General features: G+C 34.1%; 3 protein-coding genes and 1 pseudogene across 4 annotated transcripts; 1 reads left to right on the forward strand and 3 right to left on the reverse strand.

Annotated features, from left to right (window-relative positions):
• Nucleotides 1–674: 674 nt before the first annotated feature.
• On the reverse strand, nucleotides 675–3,508 carry LOC111781022 (uncharacterized; annotated as a pseudogene). Its single transcript, XR_015414541.1, has 6 exons — nucleotides 3,498–3,508; nucleotides 3,172–3,265; nucleotides 2,947–3,036; nucleotides 2,465–2,656; nucleotides 1,414–1,511; nucleotides 675–820 (listed from the first exon to the last, which is right to left on the reverse strand). The product of XR_015414541.1 is annotated as an uncharacterized LOC111781022 (transcript).
• LOC111781019 (uncharacterized) lies at nucleotides 3,363–4,555 on the reverse strand. The gene is made up of 3 exons (XM_023661416.2): nucleotides 4,100–4,555; nucleotides 3,922–3,975; nucleotides 3,363–3,802 (listed from the first exon to the last, which is right to left on the reverse strand). The coding sequence occupies exons 1-3, from the start codon at nucleotides 4,412–4,414 to the stop codon at nucleotides 3,569–3,571; spliced, it is 603 nt and encodes a 200-aa protein (XP_023517184.2). The 5' UTR covers nucleotides 4,415–4,555; the 3' UTR covers nucleotides 3,363–3,568.
• Nucleotides 4,556–5,377: 822 nt separating this feature from the next.
• LOC111781805 (sorting nexin 1) lies at nucleotides 5,378–12,904 on the reverse strand. The gene is made up of 10 exons (XM_023662511.2): nucleotides 12,549–12,904; nucleotides 10,578–10,713; nucleotides 8,457–8,590; nucleotides 8,237–8,311; nucleotides 7,161–7,320; nucleotides 6,905–7,038; nucleotides 6,624–6,692; nucleotides 6,208–6,287; nucleotides 5,920–5,980; nucleotides 5,378–5,842 (listed from the first exon to the last, which is right to left on the reverse strand). Exons 1-10 carry the CDS (start codon nucleotides 12,690–12,692, stop codon nucleotides 5,633–5,635), a joined length of 1,203 nt encoding a protein of 400 aa, XP_023518279.1. The 5' UTR covers nucleotides 12,693–12,904; the 3' UTR covers nucleotides 5,378–5,632.
• A 2,212-nt stretch (nucleotides 12,905–15,116) lies between these two features.
• Nucleotides 15,117–24,300, forward strand: IIL1 (isopropyl malate isomerase large subunit 1). The gene is made up of 15 exons (XM_023662159.2): nucleotides 15,117–15,301; nucleotides 15,466–15,600; nucleotides 15,681–15,851; nucleotides 16,476–16,628; nucleotides 16,702–16,770; nucleotides 16,868–16,984; nucleotides 17,499–17,573; nucleotides 19,062–19,139; nucleotides 19,272–19,367; nucleotides 19,898–19,947; nucleotides 21,698–21,752; nucleotides 21,872–22,003; nucleotides 22,409–22,456; nucleotides 22,586–22,744; nucleotides 23,891–24,300. The coding sequence occupies exons 1-15, from the start codon at nucleotides 15,251–15,253 to the stop codon at nucleotides 24,029–24,031; spliced, it is 1,530 nt and encodes a 509-aa protein (XP_023517927.1). The 5' UTR covers nucleotides 15,117–15,250; the 3' UTR covers nucleotides 24,032–24,300.
• Nucleotides 24,301–25,335: the final 1,035 nt, after the last annotated feature.

Here is a 25,335-nt window from a genome sequence, read left to right on the forward strand (position 1 = left end):
AGGGGATTATAAAAAAAATATATAAATAAAATGATATGAACAAAAAGAAAAAAAAAGTCAAATTATAAGATTTATTTAATTTAGGTTTGAAGGAATTAATTCCAAAAATAGGTGCAATTACTTTTTGAGAAAAATAATAGAAAGAGACAAAATAAGGCATGTTTGCTTACCCGTTTTGGTCATTTCACGTATAGACAAAAAGTCAAAGTTCAACGAACCGAGGGTGAAAGGAATCAATCAATCCTAATTTTTAATCTTAAAAAATAAAAAGAAACAGTAATTTTGATTTAAATGTTATTCTCGAAGTTTAAAGTCAAATTTAAAACTATTAAATCAGCCAAGAAATTGGGTCTTTCAAAGCTGTCTCCTTTGAATTGTTTATATATATATATATATATATATATATATATATATTTATTTATTTATTTATTTATTTATAAATACAACAAGGAGACAAATTATAGTATTTTTATTAATTTTTAAAAAATAATGAATTAGGGAAATTATTGGTAGCTAACTAACTTTCTAATACTGATTAAGTCTTAATATGCTGAAATGGTGGCTGATTTGTGAATTTAATAATTGACTTAGAAAATTAAAGTTTTTTTTTTTTTTTTTTTTTTTTAATGGAATTATATTCAGAGACTAATAACAGCCGCATAATATGAGAATAATAATTCCAACAACCCTTGAATTAATTAAATAAATAAAATTTTATACCTTTCCGCTCAACAATTGAGACATCTTTTGAGTTCTAAGCACTCGTCAAGAGCAGCTAGAAGAGGGAGATACTCGATTGGAGCTTTTTTGTTTAAGATGTCTGAAGATAAAATATATGATGATTTCAAATTTTCATATTTCAACAATTTTATTTCATTGATTAATTTTAGATAATTAATTGTTATTAGTTTAATTTTTATTTACTATTAAATATATTAGAACTAGGCAAAATTCACAATTTATTAATTTTGAAGAATTAATTACACATGTTATAATGAAAAATCAAATATTATCATATTAAATGAAAACTAAATATAGATAAAATAATAATTTCATGTTTGTAGAAGATCTTACAAAATATAAGATATTACATCTTCTAAATCTTATATATTTATGATTAATTATTGATAAAACAATTTAAAAATATATGATAAAAAAAATAAAAATAAAAGACTATGTACTGTTTTAGAAATATAACAATTAATTTTTAATTTATCACAAATAATTAATTATAATGATCATTCCTGCAATAAATTAATAATATTTGTAGTTAATTTGATTAAACATATATTAATGAATTTTTTTTTTTATAATCCCAAATTTAGTACTTTGGTTCATTATTTAATGAATTAATTATAAATAATTATAACTAAACAATTAAAAATAAGAGTGTCTGTGTATCAAGGAACTCACCCATCCGATGTCGATGTCCAAGCTTGCAAACTTTGTTCCGAACAAACGACCCCTTAAGCGTTCGCTACTCGAAGAACATCGAGCACGAGACAAGTAGCCTGTCCATAAGATTATGTAAGTGATGGTTAAAAACTATGAAGACAAGGAAAAGAATCTGGAAATTTTAGATCAGGTTGAGTCGAACTTAAACTTGGATGAAAGATCTTAAAGTGAATGAAGATAGTAGCGTTGAATTCCAGAAGCTCAAACATAGACCAAAGAGATGGAAAGGGTAAAGATCATTTAAATGTATAAGCTTTGGGAGTGTCAGTTTCTATCTAGCTTTGGGATCTTTGGAGGAGCTCGGGAGGGCGGGGCGGTGCAAAGAGATGGGCAGAGAGAGGCCGTGAGATCCTACATCAGTTGGAGAGAGGAACGAAGTATTCCTTAGATGGGTGTGGAAACTTCTTTGAAATCGTGAGACCCACGGTGATACACAATGGGCCAAGGTGGACAATATCTGCTAGCGGTGGACTTGGGCTATTACAATGGTATCAGAGCCAGACATCGGGCGGTGTGTCAGCCAGGACACTAGCCCCCAAGGGGGGTGGATTGTGAGATCCCACATCAATTGGAGTGAGGAACTGAGACATTCCTTAGAAGAGTATAGAAATCTCTCCCTAGCAGACGTGTTTTAAAACCGTGAGGCTGACTCGATACGTAACGGGCCAAAACAGATAATATCTGCTAGTAGTGGGTTTGGACTGTTACAATGGTATCAAAGCTAGACACCGAGTTGTGTGCTAGCAAGGACGCTAACTCCCAAGGGGGTGGATTGTGAGATCCCACCTTGACTGCAGTGAGGAATGAGGCATTCTTTAGAATGGTGTGGAAACTTCTCCCTAGTAGACGCGTTTTAAAACTGTGAGGCTGATGACTATACGTAACAGGCCAAAGCGGACAATATCCACCGGCGGTATCACGACAGGCAAGTTTCTTCGGCTAGGGAGGGATATTGGGATTTAAAAGGAGTTAGAAAAGTCGAAGGAAACTCAATGGGAACACTTTGTACCTTCAACATGGCTGCATCAGCAGCAGCAGCAGCAGCTTCACAGAAATACCAATCCCTTCCCCATTCTTTTGGCCAGTTTGGATTCCTTCCAACAAGAACAGGGATTGGAATTATCATTCCAGCATTCACTAGCCAACCTCCCCCTACCCCACAGACCACCACAGTAGCTAGAGAACCATTTTTTTTCAATACCTAAAATTATTGTTCTATATCTATCTATATACAGATGAATAATAACTTCAGAAACACACCCGAATAACTAAAACTCGAATCGCAGAATACATCTCGGGCTTTTCATGAGAGCATAAACTTTTAAATTTAGTCATGGATTCATGGTTACTTCATTACTCCCTATACTATCAGATTCATGATGAATAGCCTTGTATAAACTTCAAGATACTGTATTGATAACTCATTTCTTCATCATATTTCATCTTAATTTCAAAGAAACAACAATAGAACAACACTATGAACAGGATTACCTGGAATCATGCATCTTTAGGACCAAAACTTATGTCTAAATTGAGATGATCCACCCTCACAGCTGCTATCAATAACAAGATCCTGTGATTCTCATTTACAGCCTTTCTTAAGTAAACAACAACAGAACAACACTATGAACAGGGATTACCTGGAATCATGCATCTTTAGGACCAAAGCTTATGTCTAAATTGAGATGATCCACCCTCACAGCTGCTATCAATAACAAGATCCTGTGATTCTCATTTACAGCCTTTCTCAAGTAAACAAACTGTTCTTCCTTCCATAGACATCCAGCATGCAGCTACAGAGCCACCATATCTGCTTCTTTCAGGTTAAGAAATTCATGAAAAGTTCATTCCAATTGTCAATCCAAAGTATACAATAGAAAGCACGTAAACCGACTAAGAATATCGGGTTTAGATACAACTCGAACACTTGTGTCTTTAATTCAAGTCACGTTGGATTGTTAATAACATGGAAATTAAAGCAAAAACAAGATAAAAATAGAATCAAACTAATAGAAACAACGAGAACAGGGTCTGATCTTCACTTGACAGGCATTTACAGCACCTAATGACAGAAGATAGCACAAGTTTATCACATTTACAAAGGCAAGTTAACTCATACTACAGCAATTTCAACTGATTTTTTCAAAGCACTCAAAAGACTCCTCATGATTCTTGGTTCACCGGGAGGTGACTGGTCCTTTAAGCGTCCATTTCTTATGGCTCGAAAAATTGGGCTAGAGCTGGCAGTAGCAGGAAAAACCAAGCAATCTATATACACAAGAACTTCTGTCTTTCCATCTCCAATTGAGATAAAACCAAGCCTAACTCCACTGGCTATTTTGTCAACCTGTTTGATTGTAACCAAAAAAAGTTTTCCCTAAATCTTTTGATGAGAAAGGTAATGAACTAAGTATTGAAGTTTATCCTAAACATCAAGAACCTGCAGGATGAAAATCCATTACTCACCCTCAAAGGTACTGGAAGCGGCAAGTTAGCTCCCTGGCAAAGACTATTGGCCCACTGTTCCAATCCAAAACGGGGAAGGGAAAAAACACAACGATCATGAAATTCCCCCTTTGCTTCGTCGGTAATAGAAGTTGTAAAGCAAAAACGTGACAGAAACGGGGAGGAATTTTGGATCTACCTGGAAGAGTAGGACCTCGAATTTCGCAATGTCGATGTCCGAAGGTAATTTCATGGTCCCGAGCGAGACTCCATCTTCAGGGTTATCTTCCGATGGCAAAATATCTGTGTTCTCCTCCGAAGACTTAGGCGCAAGGTTCATGTTCCTAGGGCATGGACTTGAGACGCCGGAGAGCTTAGAGAATTGCCGACGCCGAGTGTTCCAACCGACGAAAACCAGTGACGGATGAGACGCCATAGTAGACAAGATAGAAGGGCGAGAATCAACTGTTGTGTGACGAATGAGGTGCTTTGTTGAATGAGTAATGGCGGCCATGAATCCGATGGCGAAGAACCAAAGCCGAATAGCAGAGAGAAAGGAGATGGAGATTACTGGTGATTTGCAGGTCTAGAGAGGGAGAGGATAGCGTTTCAGCGATGGGAAGCCTCTGTGAGGAGAAAGGTTCGACCGTTGGTCGGTTTTTCTCCTTTTTTTTTTTTTTTTTTTTTTTTTTATATATGTTACTAAATATCCTTCGTTAAAAAATAATTGAAAAACTAATTAAAATCTGCACAATAAATTTCCATTTAGACATTTGATTCTTCAATTTTTTTAAAAAAATAATTAATAAAATTGATGTAATCGAGAGTTAAAAAAAATACAACTTGTCACAATAGCACTTTTTATGACAACGAGACAGTAATTGTGTGACACTTGTTCTAACGAACAAGTTAGTTGTGAGAAATTCGAGACAGGTGTGACACTTGTTATAACCTAACAACTCTTTGTGACAACGGGACAGTGATTGTGTGACATTTGTTCTAACCTAATGAACAAGTTAATTGTGAGAAATCTAGACATTGTGTGCACTTGTTCTAACCTAACGAACAAGTTAGTTGTGAGAAATTCGGACATCATAGACAATGTCGACATATGCTCAAGCTTCGAGTCACATTTGCAAGAGATGTTTTAGAAAACATGAGCGAAAAAATATGTTTGAAAACAATTTGAAAAAATTGAAGAAAGCAACGTTGTATAGCTACAAGTAAAAAGGCAACACAATGACTTAAATAACATATAACTTTTGGATAGGGAACGTGTTGACCAATTAGATGATCTGAAAAATCCTTTATCTATTTTTGCAACCAAGTTATTTCAGAGCCGGGTTAAGAAACATTATTGACCAAAACGTCTAAGTTTCAAATCTCCCGAGCTCGGACATTTAATCTTTTTGTTCCAAATTTGTCCCTTCCACACGAAAAGTAGCATATTTCCAAGGAAAAACAGTACAAGAACTCGTGTCAAAAGAATTCAGTAATTTGTCCAACAATATCTTGTAAACCATAGCCATAAGGGAAAATTCTAAGTAAACTCAAAACAGTGTGGAAAATACAGATGTCTAAGCCTACAACGTCGTCATATTTAGATTTGTACAGAAGATGGAAAAGCAGAAAACATAAACAAAACAGCATAAACTGACTGTATTATATAAGCGATGTGTTGCTACAATCTCTGCATCTGCTGTTAGAGACGACTACCAAGGCACTTCGTTGTTCATGAAACGGAGAGAGCCTCGAGCTTGGGAAGGAGACTTCGCCAAGCATCGGCAACCCCGCTTGCCAAACGTGCCTGTCCTTTTGCAAATTCATGGAAAGCAAGCCCCATGTCTAGTGTTTTCTGTTCTTGAAATCTTATGGTCTCTTGATTCATTAGTGCCACTATTGTCTCAAATCTTCTTGTCGCTTCCTCACTTGCTGCCTTCAACTGTATAACCAAACTAGTCATTAGAACAAGATTTTGTCTTCTGCTTACTAAGTTACGTTAATACGTTTGAATAATACCTCTTTATACTCCATCTCGGCCTCGGCTGCTTTATCGGATCTCATTAGCATCAGTTTGTCTCTGCAGACCATTGAACTTATAAGCTAAATCAAATGCTCCAAGAATCAGAACAATCTACATAGGACTTGAGAAAGGGTAAAAGTTCACTGAAAATTGGTATGGTAAGCAAAGAAAACATCACAGAATGCATTTTAGAGGTAACTAAACACAGGGAAGGTGAGCTATCCTGTTATTATAACGACATAAATGAAAACTAATGAACATCAAATAAGTTAATTGGTGCATACAGATTTATCTCTTTCAGCTTTGTTGTTTCAGCAAGTTCACATTGTTGCCTGAAAGCGTTGGCCCTCTCGGCTATGGTGGCCTGTTTCAGTCAAAGTCATATCAAGAACATATACCAAAGAAAAACAAGCTTATATGTCAACTAATCGAAACGCAAATACATCGACCAAGATGACAGTGAGAATGTACATATGCTACAAGACAAATTATTTTGGCCCCTGCATAAAAAAGAAATCAAAACTTTGTTCCCGAACTTCTACCAACACCATGAGACATACATACCCATACCCATGGTAACCAAATCCAACTAAACTTTTAAAAGTACGGCATACTATTCAGGATTCATTAAGCAATGGCACAAACTTGGAAGTCAAAAAGTCTATTTTGAATCAACTCAAAGGGAGAGGGGGAAAATTACCTTAATAGATTGCACCGTACGAACATAATCTTTCAAGGGTTCCTCGAAATTCATTAGAAGTTGGTGGGCCTGCAGATTCACATCAATGTCAAGCCGGTCAATCACTTTAAGCTTTTTGGAGATTCAGCTTTCAAAGCATTTCTTAAAAAGAAAATTATTTGATCAATTTGATTTTTTTAAAAGTGAGTTGTATTTGTTACCCAATATGGTAGATTTTAGAAGTAACACTTTGTGGTCTTCCAACCAATTACGAAGTTATGCAAAACACACTCTCAATATACCTCTGTTTGCAACTTATTTGACAACATCTCTGATTTGGCTCCCAGTTCTGAAAACCCCTTGCCGACAGCCTTTTCTTCACAAGCACCAAGAAGCTTGGCAGCCTTTCCAAAATCCAATAACGCTTGTCCCAACTCTGATGCACAAGCAGAAACAATCAGAAATTATTCATTTATTTTTTAATAAAATAAAGTGGTATTGAAAACTTTAATTACAAATGTTAGCTAAAACTAAGTGGCCTTCAAGATTCTCATGTACCTCTATGCCTTTTCACAAGTCGATATGCATGCTTCTGGGCTTCAGTTAAGTGGTTTTCAAGCTCAAAGATGTAGTGCTTTAGCTTTTCATATTCAGGATTTGACTCTTCCACCGGTTTTTCTTTTCCAAGAACAATGTCGCTAACTTTAGACTGTACATCCTGTTGATTGGGACGGGGGGGACAAACAGTATGATTGAATCAAAGGAGGATGCAAAAAAGAGTGCAAAATAAAACGCCCACCAAGCCGAAGGAGTTACAAAAATTTCTCTCATAAGATACAAGCAGAGTAGACATCGTTTCAATTGAATTTGCCAATTAAGTATTCAAGACAGCATAATATATTGAGAAGATGCCTCTACGCTTCCTCTTAACAAACTTTAAAATGAACACTTCCATGAGTGATCTTAAGGAGAAACTAGAAAATGCATACAACTTAATTTTTGTTCTTAAAGAGATGATCAAAGGCCATCTAGAATACAAATTCCCCAAAATAAGTAGGATCAAATCATACAGGCTTGAAGGTCTGAAAAGGTCTGCCCCAACATCTTCTATAGAAAGAGGACTATTGTTTCTTACGAATCTTTCATTTGTCATGTTAGCATCTCAGTGGAACCAGAACTTGTATCTAGTGCTAAGATAATTCAGAAAATCAAAACGTGTCCAAGAATAATTCTTGTTTGAAGAAGTGACCCATCCAAAAATTTAACATTGATCAGCGGCAACAAAAAAAAAGAGAGATGTGTTCAGATTAAAAAAGAAGAGGAAAAGAAACAGAGAGAATCATTTATGCTATAAACGGAAAGAATTTGAGCAAAGTAAGTGTAGACTTTGAATATCTTTCTACTTTGTTTCTTCTCCTCTACGAGAGAGTTTTTAAGCACTCTCCACTTTTCTTCTTGCGTCTACAGGACATTTAAAACTTTGTACATCTCAGCTATACTCACCCATTTGAAAAGAAATAAAATTGGTCTGGCTGTACTTGCCATTCGAATTGAAATAAAAATTCTTTCGCGCAAACTATCAAATATTGCAGTGAGAATCATTCCTCCACCTCAGCACTTAACACTTATCTTACCTTGAATATTTGCATTAAATCAGCTGGCTTTTTCTTGAAAATTCCAGAGTCATGAGACCTCAACCTCTCCATCGTCTGCTCATAAGATAGCAAATGCATATCAACTTAGTGGAACTTATTACTTCATTATAAGAGGATGGACGGTATAACATAGATATGGTGGACAGAGAAAAGACTAAAAGGATGTACGGTATAACATAGAAAAGTCCATGAACATCACCTCTTCTTCTGCCTGCAAGAAGGTTCTCAAATCCTCACTCTGTTGAAGCTCATGATGTGAGGCTATCCGATTTACAAATATATCCAAAGCTTGACGCCTCATTTCAATAAATTCAGCACTAAAACGAAATTTCTCTGCAGGACAAAAACTGAACTTATTCCAAATGTAATTTTAAATGGATAAACGCATCAAATCTGGCACATCATCACTTTAGATGACCTCACAATGTAAACTATCAATTCCAGGTCTAGATCTTATATTTCCCTGAATACATGTATAGAAAAAGTCAACCTTCAATGTTGAATTCATAGAATATATATCATGTAAACCAACATTGCTTCAGCAAAAAGAAGCAATCGTACGTACCCCAACTCAACTCAACAGAATAGATAGTTGATTTTGGAACATGTTGTTCAAGTGTTTTGGGGAGCATATATTTGTATATCTCAACGCCTTAATACCTCTAAACATTATAACTATGTGCAAGTTCAGTTTTAAACAGTTTAAACATCAAATAACAACTTCAGGCTATTACTACCAATTGTGCAATCATTTTCAACGTGATTGGAAAGTTCAAATAGAGGTCAACCATGTGATACCACTCAACACATTACTATTTATACAGAGATGCACAGAGAAAACCAATCCATGAAAAATACACTCAAAGAGAACACACAAAAAGAAGAACTCCTTTAAACCCAAAGGACAAAACTAATTCATGAAGAATTAATTATAACAGTCATATAATTACAAAGCCCTTTGGAGAGAGTACACCACAAAGAAGGAAGAGGTTTGGCAACGGGTTGTGTCTTTTCCCAATGATTGCTTCTTCTCCAAACAACTCTTTCCATTCTAACCATATTTTTCATAATAATGGCTTAAATGTATCATTCCAAATTTCTTTGAACTCAAACACCATTGAAGAGTATCCAAAAGAACTTAGGGTTTAAGTAACCTAACATTATGATTTTAAATCCTCTCCCAAGACAACATGCTCATTTGTGAATTAAGATAACAGGATTTGTAATTGACTTGCTTCTTATGGCTTTGACTTTCTACCTTGTGCACAAAAATAAAACCATCACTAAAGATGGCTTTCTAGTCTACACAAATTGACATTAAGAGAACATGAATGTCCATTCTAACCATCATGAAGAGCCATCTTACATATCATAGAGCAAAGATTGAAGAAAAATCTTGAGAACCTTTGCTCAATTCTAGCTTTCCTGCCACATGGTTTAGCAATCTTTAGTGGGCTTTTTTGGGCATCGTATTGCATAACTCTCTTCCTATTTATCAGCTGCTACATTAAATTCATTCATTTTTTATCACATTTGTAAAAAAAAGAAAATTGAAAGAATGTTCTTAATTTTTTATTTCTAGGTTTAACATCTATAACATATTATTTATTAGTTTTATTTATTTTAAATACAAACATATTAAATAACATTGCCACTTATCAGCTTTTCTCTAAATTTTCCCTTTTTCTCTGCAAAATATCTTTAAACGTGTTTGGTAATGACTACTAGGTTATATGAGCCAACCAAAAGAGGCAAGACTTAGATTACCAAGTCCTACTAGAAAAGGGATCCCTTGCCTCCCCTTATCTAGCCTCGTCTTCTTCTTCCTTGCTTACTAGCTCTTATCTGTTGTGTTCTTAGCCTGTTAAAACAATTAAACATTGTATCACCATATCCAAGTTTGTCCTAGCTAATTAATTGTCCAACACAAACACTACTTTCTCTGAAATAGCTTCCAAGTACAAAAAGACCTTGTGCAACTGTAAAAAGGTTAGCAAAATAATCAATATCATATGTGAACTTGGACAAGACATAGACTTAACATTGATTAATTAAAGAACCCACTGAAAAATACTACATTGCATAATTTTCAACTATAAGTCTATAACTCATCATCAACAGGAACCAACAAAATACCTAATGAAAAGATCTCTTCATAGTTTAACACAATATTAGATACCTTAGCATAAGTAGTGGAAAGGAAATTTGTGTAAAAAGAAAAGTAGTGGAAAGGGAAACATAAGTATTATCATTTAGCAACATATTCAAACCTCAAAATAATGAAGCATCAGATGCAAAAGGCAACCCATGATCTTCTTACCTACAGCATTCTTCTCTGGAAGAGAAGGAATAAAAATGCCTTTGTACTTCTCAAAAAGGCGAGCATGTAACCAAACAAAATCACTGTATCGCCGAATGACAATCTTCTCTGGACCTTGGTACTCGGGGAAATTAGTCTGATAATACAAATTATAATTAATGTCATGCTGGTCAGTCATTATATATAATAAAATAAGGTAAATGTGTACTTTGTTTACATGCAAAGGGAAAGCTTTTCAACAATATTTGTTAATCCTAGTAAATTGGTCACCTAAGTGCAAAAATATACCTGATAAATTTTTCTCTGGAAGAGGATACAAACAGAATGGGATTCTCATATGATATGATGCTACTATATACATGAAATGCATTTTGTTAACTATTGCAAATTACCTGGTAAGCAATTGAGTTATTTCCCCCCACCCGAATCATTGGGGATTCCTTTTAATATATTGTTTATTAAATAGGTAACACTTTGAAAATTTATTACAACAATTGTTCTGTTGAGGTGGCAAACAAAAATCATATTTTGAAGTAAGGATTTCATGTTAGGGAAGAAAAATCCTCTCTTTAAAGTACAATTGCAACCCTTCCGACTTTTGGCCAATTCCTTCTTCTTCCTAATTCAGCAAGACAATTTGATGCCCCTTAATTTGCATTCTGACAGCAAATATGCTCCTCTTTCATGGTGTTAGACGAACACGACTCTCCACAATGGTATGATATTGTCCACTTTGAGCATAAGCTCTCATGACTTTGCTTTAGGCTTACCCAAAAGGCCTCATACCAATAGAGAGTATTCTTTGATTATAAACCCATGATCCTTCCCTAAATTAGTCGATGTGGGCTTTCATCATCCAACACCTCCCCTCAAACAAAGTACGCCTCCCCTTAATCGAGGTTCGTCTCCTTTTTCTTTTGGAGTCTTAGTCATTTTTTACTATGCCTTCGATGAGGCTTGACTCCTTTTCTTTTCGAGTCCTTTGTTCGACATTTGAGGATTTACCAATCTATTGACATGGCTAAGTTTAGAGCATGTTAGACGAACACTACTCTCCACAATGGTATGATATTGTCCACTTTGAGCATAAACTCTCATGGCTTTGCTTTGAGCTTCCCCAAAAGGCCTCATACCAATGGAAAGAGTATTCTTTGACTGTAAACCTATGATCCTTCCCTAAATTAGCCGATGTGGGACTTTCATCATCCAACACATGAGATTAGAGTCAGAAAATGAGCATAACATTTAAAAAGAAGAAGTTTCAACAAGCTCATTGATTACCATCCTTATGAGGATAAGAAGATCACAATAAAATAATGAGGAAAGACCAAGAGCTCCATCCAAGAATTTTCACAGTTTTTATGGAACCTTCAGCTAACGACTGCCTAAATTTAAAACTCTTTAAAAACTCAGAAAACCTTCAGCCATTGCACCTCATCACATACAACTTTTTCATTCATCGCTACCATGTAGAGAAATTTCTCTGATTTACATCAATTTCTCATCAGAGATTCCTATCAGACCTATACAGTTTCCCACAAAAGGGCAAACCCTGTTCATTTTCTTTAAAAAGTCAGGATCAATCATCTCTAACATCGTCCATGGCATGGAAGCCAACAATTACACAGTTTATTAGACGCAAAAGTTTGACATCCAAACTGCATTCCTTCTTCAAATTATTGCCTTCTAACTTTCAAGTAAAACTACAGCCGAATTCGAAGAAGCCGGCCTCTTCCAGTTTCTTAATTAAGAACACACAATTAGCCTTCTTCACTTCACATAACTTTACATAGCAGACAGTCAATCGAACATGAAAACTCTCAGCAGTCGTATGGCCAGTCGATAATGTCATCACAGAGAAACTCGAGATATGCACTAGTTGAATATTTTCCAGCGAAAGGAGTAAAATGAAAGAACAATCAAACAATAGGGCATAAAACCATGGAAAAACATTTCTAAATGCACAAATACCTTTGTGATGACTCGGTATGAGATATAAGCTTGAACTCCATTGCCTAATTTCACAGGATCAGTCACCGAAACTGACAGATAGGGCTGCGAAGACGGAGATCTAGGGCTAAGCGACGATCCCGGCAAACCTCTCTCCTGCTCCATACTTCTGAATCCCACCAAACAACACGAATTCCAAATCTAGAAGGAAAGATGAATGACCACGCTAAATTACTCCTTGATTAATAGAGTAACGATCATGGAAGACGTGGGAGATGATCAATCGAGATTGATAATAGTCCACTCCACGTTTAAGAATCAATGTGTCCCGTTTGGATTTTGCTGATTTCTTGTGGAATTTATTGAAGCTTCTACAACATATAGATAAACTGTTTGTTCGAGTAAAATTAATCCCCGAAATATATAAATTTCTCTTAAAATCCATTAGGTTTTAATATTGTAACTTTAAAATTATTATTTCATTGAATTAAACTCTTAAAAAGAATCTGCAAAATTTATTTACCAGATAAAATACTTATTATTATCGTCAATTCACTTTTCCTAACAAATTATTTTATAGTATTAATTAAAAAATTTAATTAATAATTATATTAATTTTAGTCTTATTTATATTTAGAATCTTGAAACTAATAATCCATTAACAAATTTTATCTCTACCAATAAGAAAATTTTATTAGCAGTTGACCTACAACACTAATAGTACTCGTATGAACTTGTGGACTCGTTAATTAGGACGTTATAGTCGGTTAGTTAATTTAACAACGACCATTCAAATAATTTTTTTTCAATGATCTCCCACTGTGGTCAGGATCGGGATTAGGGGTGTACATGGTCCGAGTTGGGTCAGGTTGAAGGATTTTTTTGACCCAAGCCAAAAGTTCGAGTTGACCCAACCTAACTCGAAAATTTTCACAGCCCAACTCAACCCTTTATATTCGGGTTGCGTTGTAGAATTGTCATTTTTTTTTTTTTTAAAGTTTTATTTATCCACAATTTATAATTATTCAGATACAATATTAGATAAGATATAATAAAAATTTACAACAAAAAAAATATTATAAAATATTTTAATTGTAACGTGTAAAAATTCATGAACAAAAAATATTATAAAATATTTTAATTGCAATATGTCAAAAAATATATATATCCATAGTGTCAAATTCTAGCATTTTTAAGTTTTATTTATCCACAATTTATAATTATTCAGATACAATCTTAGATAAGATATAATAAAAATTTACAACAAAAAAATATTATAAAATATTTTAATTGCAATGTGTAAAAGTTCACGAACAAAAAATATTAATACATAAAGATTCTTAACATTTCAAATATTTTTATTTGGCTCAAGGTTTTATCCACGAACCTGAAACCGAATTGATTCAGTTTCGGTTCAGAAAAATGAATCTAACCCTACCCGAAATGATAATTCAACCCAACTCAACCCTTATAGTTCGGGTTGGGTTGGTCCGGGTTGTCGGGTTAAACATATACCCTGTTAGATGAAGACAACTCTCCACAATAGTATGATACTGTCAACTTTGAGCATAAGCTATCGTGACTTTGCTTTGGGCCTCCCTGAAATACCTCATACTAATGGAGATAGTATTATTTCTTTATAAACCCATGTTATTCCACTGAATTAACTGGGACTCACTCCCAATAATCCTCAACACACCCTTAATCGGGATACACCCACAATTAAAAGCACGTACCTTATATTATACCTAGCTAATGTAATTAATGCGAGAATTTAACGATCGTCGTTTGTTTTGATACCCATTGAGTCCATTTGGTTGATTGCAAAGTGGTCAAATATTCCTTGTTCAATTTTTACACGTAAAGATGCTTGAAAATACCATAAAGTTGATTTGTTTTGGTCCAAAACAGTCACCAAAAAGGCAGAGTAAGTCGGCCACTAATAGGCCATTGAGCCATTCAAATCAGAAACTTTCTCTTAAATGAAATTATATGTAATTATTAAATATATATATAAAAAAAAATCAAAAACATATTTTTTAATTATTTAAAATTATTATTTTCAGCTCACCATTTTATAGAAATTATAAATTACTTTCCTTTTATAATTTCATAAAATTATCACAAATTGTCTATTTATAATAATTAAACAATAAAGACTATATATGAACTAATTTTAATATTTTAAATTATAAAGAACGTTTTTTTTGTCAATCCATTTTTTAGTTTAAAAAAAAGTGCGAGTAAGTTGATATATAAATTTCAAAAAATGTTAAATAATACCAAATTGGTTCGGAAAATTATATTTATAGACTTGTTAACTTTGTAATTATTCGAAAAAATAAATTATATTTTTTAAGTTAAAATTAATATATAAACATTTATGTATAATTAATATTGTTTGAAATTTATTTAGAAAATGCCATGGAATTTTGTAATTGTTAAAAAGATTATACATGTTTTTTTGTTAAAATAAAATAAAAAAAAATTGATGTAATAATTTATTAACCAAATAAAGAATAAATTAAAAAAAGAAAATTCATCCACTGGCACGTGCAAGTAAAGCTATTGTTAGTATGTGCATTTTTTTCACTTCCCTACAGAAAATCCCTGCAGAAGCGTCGTTCACATTTTGCAAGTTACTGTAGCCGCCTTCGCCTCTTCTCTGGTGAGGACGAATCCTCCTTCGCTTTCTCTCAGTAAGCTGCTAAAGATCTGCATCCATGGCTGCTTCCACCGCTGCCTTGACATCGACGTCGTTCTTGAGCAACAAGGTCTGTACTCTATGGTATTCAAGGCTTCTTCTATTCAAAAGATCTCCAAAATTGGCTGTTTCTGTTTTATCTTCATTTCTCTTCTTAGAGGTTCTGCTTCCTGCAGTTTCTGCACCTGATCAATCCTGTATCTAAACTGTTTGTTGTTTTGTTTTCGTTTTCAGAAGGATTCGGACCTCGCTGCGTTTTCATCGTCGTTGCCGTTTTCGTTTCGGCGATGCGAGAGAACTGTATCGAAGAAAATATGTTCGGTCATGGCACCTCAACAATCGGAACGCAAGCCTAGCGCCACTGGCTCGGTTGGGTTTTCTTATGTGTTCTTATTAGCCTTCGTCTTGTAATAGGTGGTTTATAATTGTTCATTATCTATTGGTTTCAGGTTAAAACTGCTATGACTATGACAGAAAAGATATTTGCTAAAGCTTCTCAAAAAACTCAGTTGAGTCCAGGTGAAAATGTCTGGGTTAATGTGGACGTTTTAATGACTCACGATGTTTGCGGCCCTGGTTCTATCGGCATTTTTAAAAAGGAGTTCGGAGAGGACGCAAAGGTATTTTACTTCTGATATTTCTAGGTTGGAAGTTCACATTTCTTGTTCATTTACTCAGTCAAGTTTAATTGATGTAATTATGAAGCTATGCTATCAGAGAAAAGGTCACTAGTAATGAAGTTATGTGCTCTGCTCGTTCTAAGAAAACTTGCAGTGGCACTGGATTTTCTTGCATAAATCTTGGCCGTGCTTCATAAATCTATAATTATGTCCAAATAGAGTTTTGCTAGAGGATCAGAAGATAGAATGAAAAGAGAGTGAATTAATTCAAGTTTGAGGTGTAAATTAATGGGAACAAGGCTACTCTAAGTAGATAAAGCATTAATGATTGAAACAATTGTCAATTCAAGCATAGCTTAGTGGATCAAATATCAATTACCATCCTGAAGATTGATGGTCAATCTCCCACTCTGCAACTGTTGAACTCAAAAAGACAAAGGTAAAAAAGGTTGAAACAATCGATGTGATTTCTAATCCAAGTTCCATCACTTTAGCAGGTTGGACGTCGTTGTTGCATTCACCTTAATAAACATTGAGTACATGTACTGTTCATGTTTGTACTTTTATTTTTCCGTTAATGTGATCCTTGAATGGCATTTCGATGTAACTATTTTTCTATTGAAGGTTTGGGATCGAGAGAAGGTCGTGATTATACCTGACCATTACATATTCACCAGCGATGAACGTGCTAACCGCAATGTGGACATTCTGAGAGATTTCTCAAAAGAACAAAATATCAAGTACTTCTATGATATTAAGGATCTTAGCGATTTCAGGGTATGAAAATCTAGCCTTACTTATTTCACTTTATCTTGTGCATCAAATAATCAAACATAAATGATTTTACCAGGTGAACCCAGATTACAAAGGTGTCTGTCATGTAGCGTTAGCTCAAGAAGGTCACTGCAGGCCTGGGGAGGTTTTATTCCTTTGAGATGCTTCTCTGTTTTCCCATGGTTTACTCTAATTGGTGCTTTCAAGTTAAATAACATTTTTGGAATGCTTCATGTCTTCAGGTCCTGCTTGGTACCGACTCTCATACCTGTACAGCTGGTGCATTTGGTCAATTTGCAAGTGGAATTGGTAATACTGATGCAGGATTTGTTCTGGGCACTGGGAAATCACTGCTCAAGGTCTGCCGAACTTTTACCTATTGTTCTGCTTCTAGCATTGATGTTATTTGAGCCTTATCTTGTTGTCAAAGTGTGATTGATTAGTTGTATTGGTGCTTATTTGAGTGGATTTACATAATGTAGTCTGGTTGTTTTGGGAATTCAAATTTGTTGAAAACTGTAAAAAATGTTCTTTCTAATTGAGATCGAGACATTGTTTGAGAGGGATTAAATAATATTTTTGACTTGATCTTGCTGTCCTACTTATCTGTCGAAGGGTACAATACACGTTCAATGGCTGTTTGTCTTCAAAGTGTCAAGAAATCAATAGATGTACACTTTTTGGAGTATAATGCTATTGTCACTCTGAATTCTTTATGACCGGTGTGTTTTTCACATCCTGTGTTGCTTCACAAATCATTCACACATATTTGTATTTTATCCTTTGAGAACTTGTAATTTGTATGCGAAGGATTATAATATGTTCCAATATTACATAATATTTGTTTTTCTGTTTTCTATCTTTAAATGGCAGGTTCCCCCAACTTTGAGGTTTGTCATGGATGGAGAAATGCCTGATTATTTACTTGCAAAGGACTTGATTTTACAGGTGAAACCATAATAAGATATTCATGTTTCCTTGAAGTTTAACTGGTAATGTGTCTAATTAATGAGATATTTTCTTCTTTTTTAAACGTCTATGTGAATATGTATAATCACATCCTGACTTATCCTCTTGACGTGAACATATTTAAATCAGCCTGCACTTATAGGACATCAGTTTATAACATCATCCATACTTAGTTAAGGATAACTTCTTTTTAATCTTCTGTTGATATAAAAAATAAAAGTATCATTCTGGATAAAGAAATGCAGATACCCTAGATTTACTAAATGTCAAAATTGTGAAGAATGCTGAAACTTAATTTCCTTGAAATCATAATTTTAAGCTTCACCTCTACAGAGACAAGAGGCCTTCATTTATCTGCATGACTTAGAGTGCCTCCTGTGGGTTAGTTATTAAGTTAACGTTTATTTAGAAAACATTTTAAAAGAAATAAATATAGGTTCATTACAAATTTGGACCCTATGGTTTGGAGAAAGTTAGAATTTAGTCCAAACGATTTTAAAAGTTAGAGTTTCGTTCTTGTGCTTTGATAAAAACCTCATAAATAATCCTTTGGTTTGATAAGATCCTCATAAATAGAAGATATATTTTAGGTTAAATTACAATTTTTTAAAAAATATATTTTAAAAGAAACATATATCTTGTTTCCTTGTTATTGATATATTTCATTAACTTTTGTGATCATCTTCGAAGTCTTATTTTCTGGACTGGAGCTTGTTTTTTTCTTAGGTCTATTGTTATTTGGCTCCTTTTTTAGGCTATTAATTTTGTTGGCCCTTTTGTTTTATCTCATTTTTCTTGATTTCTTATGTTATTTAATTCTAAAAAATTTTCATTTGTTGTGGACCCCACCAAAAAAATAAAAGAACCCTTCATTTTTTTTGTCACATGTCAAGTGCGCTTGGTACATAAAAAAAATTGTGGAGGGTATGAATGACTGTTGACTGCTCATGAGAGAATCAATGATACCTGAGAGGATAAAGATCGAATAACAGGGAAAAGGCATTTAACCCAACTTATAACTATGTTATGGAAAGGTTAAATTATATGTAGTGAACATATCGACAAATGTCAATCTAAATTCTCTGGTCCAGCATGAGAGAGTAGGTATTATGCTATTATATTGCTTTTTGGAATGCAATTGTTAAAATCTCAATCATATACATAGTGTGAAAATAATTTAATATTAGATCGAAAATGATACGATACTTCAGACTAATTTTGAAATCTTTCATGACGTTAATGGAGATTGAGTTATTTAGCAATTCATATATATACTTTCTATTATTTATGTAGCAGCCTTCACATTCAGGAAAATAATTTCTCTTCAATTCTGGTGTCTAGAATAGATATACACTCTTAAGGCCTTCAAATTGGCACTTCTGTAGTTTTTTGTTTATGTCGTATGTTGTCTTATACCTTCTTTCTTTGCACTGTTAATTAATTGAACCTACTGTTTGCGCCTTACAGATTATTGGTGAAATATCAGTATCTGGTGCAACATATAAAGCCATGGAATTTCTTGGCACAACCGTTGAAAGTTTGACTGTGAGAACTCTACAGAGATTCTGAATGTTACTTGACCATAATTTTTCGTATATGTATATATTTTATATAAGCATTTGGTGAACAGATAATAATAAAAGATAGTTTGATTTTTTGAGTCCTTTCTACTGGCAGATGGAAGAAAGAATGACATTGTGCAACATGGTTGTTGAAGCTGGAGGAAAGAATGGAGTTATTCCTCCCGATAGTACTACGTTCAAGTACCTTGAGGTTAGTCCAGATGGGGCATTAAAGTTTGTTGAAATAATTGTTTCTATTTAGCATGTTTGCAACATTCTCAAGTGCCTCGTGGTGAGTACAAAAGGGGCATTTAAGTTATTAGAGCAGTTCAATTTCTCTTTTTAGCATGTTTGTATGCCTACTTGCTAGGAACAGTGAAGTGATACATTGAAGCGTCAATTTGATTGCATCTGATGCGTACAGCATGGTTGAATGTATCTTTCATGTAGTTATCTGGATGGATGATGATATATGGCCAAGGATGCATGCAATTTACATTGATATTCAAACAGTTTTTAAGTCTCTCTATGTTATTTAAACAATTCTGTCTCTCATTTAGCATGCTTGTCGTCTGCTTGGAAGGAAGGAACAAGGTTCAAATGATACATTAAAGTGTCATCAATTTTGATTGGATGTTTTTATCAGATATTTTAATGCTATATATTTTTTTTATTTTTACTTTAATTATTGATTATCTATTTGGAGTTCATTGGGAATATTCTATTATGTGTTTTGGACAGGGTAAGACATCCAAAGCCTACGAACCAGTTTACAGTGATGAGAACGCAAGGTATTTCATTTTGTTATTGTGTGAATTCCTATATTTTTGAGGATGTGCAGTTAATACATACGTGAAAGGATTATTCACTTGCATATACTGTGTACCTTCCATGCATATGTTAGTACACGTATTTATATTGATCAGATGGAACTTTATGGCTGATGATTAGTGAAAGGATTCTAAATCTGTTTGGTAATAAATAATCACCATAAATGGTCCAATGAGTAAAAGGGACAAGGTGTAATCTAAGTGCAAGTAATGAGTTTACCATGACAGCCAGCTATTTAGGGATCGAATGCCGTATGAATCTTCTTATTAGGGGAAAAAAATGCCATATGAACCTCAATCTCTCAGTAGGTTTTACTAAGGTTTCCAAAAAAAAAAAAAAAAAAAAAAAATACCGTGTGAATCTTCTTATTAGGAAAAAATTTAGTCTTACTAAGGTTTCCCATTCAAGGTACAATTCTCGTCCAATTGTAAAATTGATCATGGGCTTGCAAAAGTAAATCAATTACCTATCCAAGAACTCAGTCTTGGGTTAATCTATATTCAAATTTAATTGGGAATCCAAAATCGAAATGAATTAGGAGCCCAAGTCAATTTAGGAATACATATTTTATTCCAAAAATCGTCCCTAAAATAAGGTTCTTCTCTGCACCATCGAGCATAGTGTCGTGACACTACTCTGGGTGAACAAGGTGCCTTTCTTCGATCTGTAGTGTCTCAACACTCCGTTATAGCATATCGATGGCTTGATTCTTTCCTTCTTTTGACTTTATTCTCCAAATCTTGCTGAATTAGTCTCATTTTCATCATAATTCTTTTAGAAAAATTGGTTTTGTAGATTTCCACAAAATAAAAAAAAATGATCGTTAAAGCACACACTTAAACCACAAAACTAACAATAAATAAGGCCTTAAGATAACACATTTTGTGAGCTAAAAGAAAGATTAAGGATTGGGGTAGATATGTTTGTGGAAGAATAACAACAGAAAGGAAAGACATTTGATAAAGGGAGGAATCTTTCAATAAAGAAAAGGGTTACCGGGTAAGGGGTCTAACCTTAAAAAGAGGTATTATAAGACTTGTTGCAAGGAGGAGATTAGACTTTTGCAGAAGAGTGTTTGTTCGGTTGAAGGAAGGAGATGGATGCTCGGTGTTCTTCCAAAGATAGCTAGAATGTAGGTGGTGATAAGTTTTCATCTCAGAGTCAGTTTTAGAGGCTGGAGTCAGTGTTTAGAAGAATAAGGCTACAGAGAGGAAATCTTGTCCTTGTTTAACCTAAATACCGGAGAGTCCTTGTTTTGTACCTCTTCATTCATTGTCCTTTCGCTGGGTATTTTTGGAAGATTATTCCATCACCTTTTAATTGGTTCATTGCCTCTACTGATAGAATTTCTAACACTGCTGGAAACTATCCTTATTGGCCATCCTTTTTGTAAGGAGAAGGAGAAACATAGTTAAATTTCGAGAGAGCTTTTCTTTGGTCGCTATTGTTGGAGTGAAATCGCCACATCTTTGAGGATGAAGCTTCTGACTTTGATATTTGTATTTTTGTTTTTGTCATTTTTTTTCCTATTAATAGGTTTTTTTTTTCTTTCTATTTTTGATATAAAATAACAGTTGTCGTAGATATTAACTCCATATAAATTTTTTGGAATCAGTTCTATTAGCTTCTCCCCTTTTCCTCTTACCTGTTCAATCAATATTTTGCTTCTGACGTTCATTATTATTTATTAGTATATTATGTTGTATTCAGATTTCTTTCAGAGTACAGATTTGATGTATCAAAACTGGAGCCTGTGGTAGCTAAGGTTGACGATTTAGATTTTCCTAATTCATAAGTTTCTGCCAATGTTTACACGTTTTCTTTTCCTAAACTCTTTTTTTTTTTTTTTTTTTTTTTTTTTTTTTTGTTGTTGAAAAACTGCAGCCCCATTCTCCAGATAACCGTGCTTTAGCAAGGGAATGTAAAGATGTGAAAATTGATAGAGTATATGTTGGATCTTGCACTGGGGGAAAGACGGAGGATTTTCTGGCCTTGGCTAAAGTTTTTCTTGCTGCAGTAATAATCCTCAACTCTTTTACTTGTGAAAGTGATTACATGCACATGCTTATAACTGCCCTTAATTTATGACGTTATATATTTTCTTGAAAAAGTTTACGTTTGTTTTTATTCCCTTCAACTGGCGACTGGTTTTTTTTTTTTTTTTTTTTTTTTCCCAAAGAATGTCACGACTTCTCTGTTGATGTGATTGTTGTAAGCTTAAGAGAACTGTTTATTTTCTTACATTGCTATTAGCTTATTAAGTGTCTACCGTACTATTGGTTTGTGCATGGAAAATTTAGGGATGTCGCTGATGTTTCCCTTGACACTTATCCTTGCGACTCCGCGCTCATTTTATACTCATATTTTAGTATCTGAATATTTTTTGGGAGTCTTATAATATATTGTAAATCTTATATGCAGGGAAGGAAGGTTAAAGTTCCTACATTTATTGTCCCTGCCACCCAAAAGGTTTAGAACTGTGTACAATTCTGTGTTGAAATGCAATTTTACTTATCATTAGAAATGGCAGTCAGGATTTTAACTACGACTTTGCGAAATTGTTTGGCTTTATTTTTTTTCCTCCCTAAAAATGAACAGGTTTGGATGGACCTATATAGCATCCCAGTACCTGGAGCCGGTGGTAAGACTTGCTCTCAGATATTTGAGGAAGCTGGCTGTGATACACCAGCAAGTCCTGGTTGTGCTGCTTGTTTGGGTGGCCCTAGGGATACTTATGCACGGATGAATGAACCACAGGTAAATCATAATTTTCCTGTAGTTCAGTTTTAGAATAAGATAAGGAAAAGAAAATGTGGACTTGTTATTCACTTGGTAGATCTCTGTTAGTGGATTCTGGCGACTGGTTCCTTGCGGTCTTAACTTTTATTATCCTCTCCCTTCGTTTCAAGTTATCATTAACATTCTCTTTATGGTTTGAAATATTTTGGTCTAGACGAACCAGTGTGTTTCAACAGATGTAGAGAGGGGTCTGGAGTCTTTGATGAGGTTTATAGATTGGTATAGTTTAATGCTTCCATGGGGACTTTTGTATCCAAATCCTAGTTATATTTCTCTTAAGCTTCTTTCAGTAGCCAACTTAAGCATAGCTTGTGGTGAAGGTATTAGTAACCTTTCCTGCAAGTTTAAAGTTTGAATCACCTCACCATTGTAATGCTGTAGTTTGAAAAAAAAAAAAAAAAAAGAAAGAAAAAAGGCATTGAATTTTCATATGATTTCTAAACTACCAAAAGATCTTAGTTTTAGATCCTATTTACTTTTGACCTTTGAGGAGGGCTCAAGATATTCTGGATTGCGAACTAAAATTACAGTTATTGTACTGATAGCAATGTCGTTGGAAGGAAATTAGAAATGTTATGAGGGTATATTAGTTAATAGATAGAGAATTTGTTCTACTATTTGGTTATAAGTAGAGGGAGTGAGAAAGGAATTAGTTTAGTTGGTTTAGGGTTTGAGTGATCTAAAGATAGGGAGGGTCCAAGTACCTCAAATCACTTGGTTTGATCTTGTAGTACTTTTATCTCGTACGAATATATTTCGGGTTCAATCAAATGTGCTTATAAACGCACTGAAAATTAGCTAACAATATGGAAATTAGTGGAAATGATTGTAAGCTAGGTCCTCCATCACGATCTCATCATAAATAAATTAACCGACCGACGAGTGATCTAGGTAGAAAAGAAAGTCACGCAGCGAGCTGTGAAACAATCAGACCTTGAATGACATACCTTGCTGACTCTTTCATTTTCATTTCCACCCAATAAGAGAGTGCTTAGGTTTACTTCTTTAAGCAAAATACTTGTTGGTATCACCAATTGCCTTCCCTTGGTTTGCGACTCCCCCGACATAGAATCTCTCATCCATAGAAGTTTACTTCGTTTGCAGGTCTGTGTTTCAACAACAAACAGGAACTTCCCTGGTAGAATGGGACACAAAGAGGGACAGATTTACCTTGCTTCTCCATACACAGCCGCAGCCTCTGCTTTGACCGGATATGTGACCGACCCAAGAGAATTCTTGCAATAGTGTTCTACTGAATTGGAGGTTACTCTAATCGTATGTTTTATGTATTTTGTTTAAATTGAAATAAGGTTCAGTCATGCCATGTTTGAATCTGATTATGCTTAGAGCTTGCTTAGCAGTATGTTGATGGTCATCTCTCGTTTCAAGTTTAGTGAGATTTTGGTCTACAACTTGGATTCGAAAGATTTGAGGATGAAACTACTTTGGAATTAATGTTTAAACTAATTAATACACTATTTATATGTTAATGATCAAGGATTGCTCCTTTTTAATTTGTTTGTTTCATGATCTTTAATGATTATATATATACATATATATAATAAGATTCGCTTTTGGTGCTTTTCATTTAGATTAAAATGGTAGAGGTGTTGTTTTGTGAATATCATTTTTTTTTTAATAATGCATTTTTTTTATTTAGATACGCTTTGTATACGTTTGTTTTCTAAAAATGATATTTGGATAATGTTTCAAAATTATTTGATTGCGAGTTAATTATATATCTCATGCATTCTAGAGATTTATTTAAGCAATGTAAAAATTTTGGTTTTATTATCTATTTGTTTGCCTTCATTATTTATTATTATTATTTTTTTTGTTAACGTGCTGTTGTTATGTCTAAATAATTTATTTAATTTATTTATTGTTGCTGTACTAAATTATTGGTGTTACTATTTGGTTTGTTACTTTTATTCAACAAAATTCTTATCCAAATGGAGACAAGAGGGCCATATGCTATAATCTACCTAGTAAAAAGTGCAATGATTGAAGCAATTTCTATTAGTGAGACTTGATTTGAGTTTGAGTTGGAGCGACTTTTTTCATGAAACTATTACTACTGATGTTGCTAAAATTCGTATGTAAATGCACTTGAATTTTATCGTGATGAATTTGGAAGCCTGCTTCGTGTATTGCTTTATTATTTTGCCCCATATATTTATATTAGTCACAATTGTACTCTTGAAACTTGCTTAAACATGTCGGCATGTTGAAGAAATTGAAGAAACTGCCTCAATTGAGCTGTCAATATCAACAATTTTATCGATTTGGTTAGTGGTTCACCAATTATGTGGTGGGTGTGGGTTGGGTCGGAGCGTCGTAACTTTCACAATTCTTATTTTACAGGTGTCCAAAATTGTGCCTCACTTTCCTCCTGGTCTTCGATTCCAAATACCAAAAATGCTAAAGCAAGTCGAGAAGTCACTTCATTCTTCGACTTCAAGTAATCAACATTAATGACTAAGAAACCTATTTTAGGTTTTATTTAAGGAACGGGGGAATCGAGATTGTGAATTTAAAATATCAAATAC

This window comes from Cucurbita pepo, chromosome 19 (assembly GCF_057944985.1).
Source record: "Cucurbita pepo subsp. pepo isolate OVF chromosome 19, ASM5794498v1, whole genome shotgun sequence".
In the NCBI taxonomy this organism is placed as follows: Eukaryota; Viridiplantae; Streptophyta; class Magnoliopsida; order Cucurbitales; family Cucurbitaceae; genus Cucurbita; species Cucurbita pepo.

Coding starts and splice junctions, on each gene's coding strand:
- LOC111781019 (XM_023661416.2), bottom strand. CDS start 4,414: ATGGCCGCCATTACTCATTCAACAAAGCACCTCATTCGTCACACAACA. Junction 3,976..4,099: donor TCGAGGTCCTACTCTTCCAG/GTAGATCCAAAA, acceptor GGATTGGAACAG/TGGGCCAATAGTCTTTGCCA. Junction 3,803..3,921: donor CGCTTCCAGTACCTTTGAGG/GTGAGTAATGGA, acceptor ACAATCAAACAG/GTTGACAAAATAGCCAGTGG.
- LOC111781805 (XM_023662511.2), bottom strand. CDS start 12,692: ATGGAGCAGGAGAGAGGTTTGCCGGGATCGTCGCTTAGCCCTAGATCT. Junction 6,288..6,623: donor GTACGGTGCAATCTATTAAG/GTAATTTTCCCC, acceptor TGACTGAAACAG/GCCACCATAGCCGAGAGGGC. Junction 5,981..6,207: donor AAGCTGAAAGAGATAAATCT/GTATGCACCAAT, acceptor AATGGTCTGCAG/AGACAAACTGATGCTAATGA.
- IIL1 (XM_023662159.2), top strand. CDS start 15,251: ATGGCTGCTTCCACCGCTGCCTTGACATCGACGTCGTTCTTGAGCAAC. Junction 16,985..17,498: donor CTGGGAAATCACTGCTCAAG/GTCTGCCGAACT, acceptor TTTAAATGGCAG/GTTCCCCCAACTTTGAGGTT. Junction 22,457..22,585: donor TTGTCCCTGCCACCCAAAAG/GTTTAGAACTGT, acceptor AAAAATGAACAG/GTTTGGATGGACCTATATAG.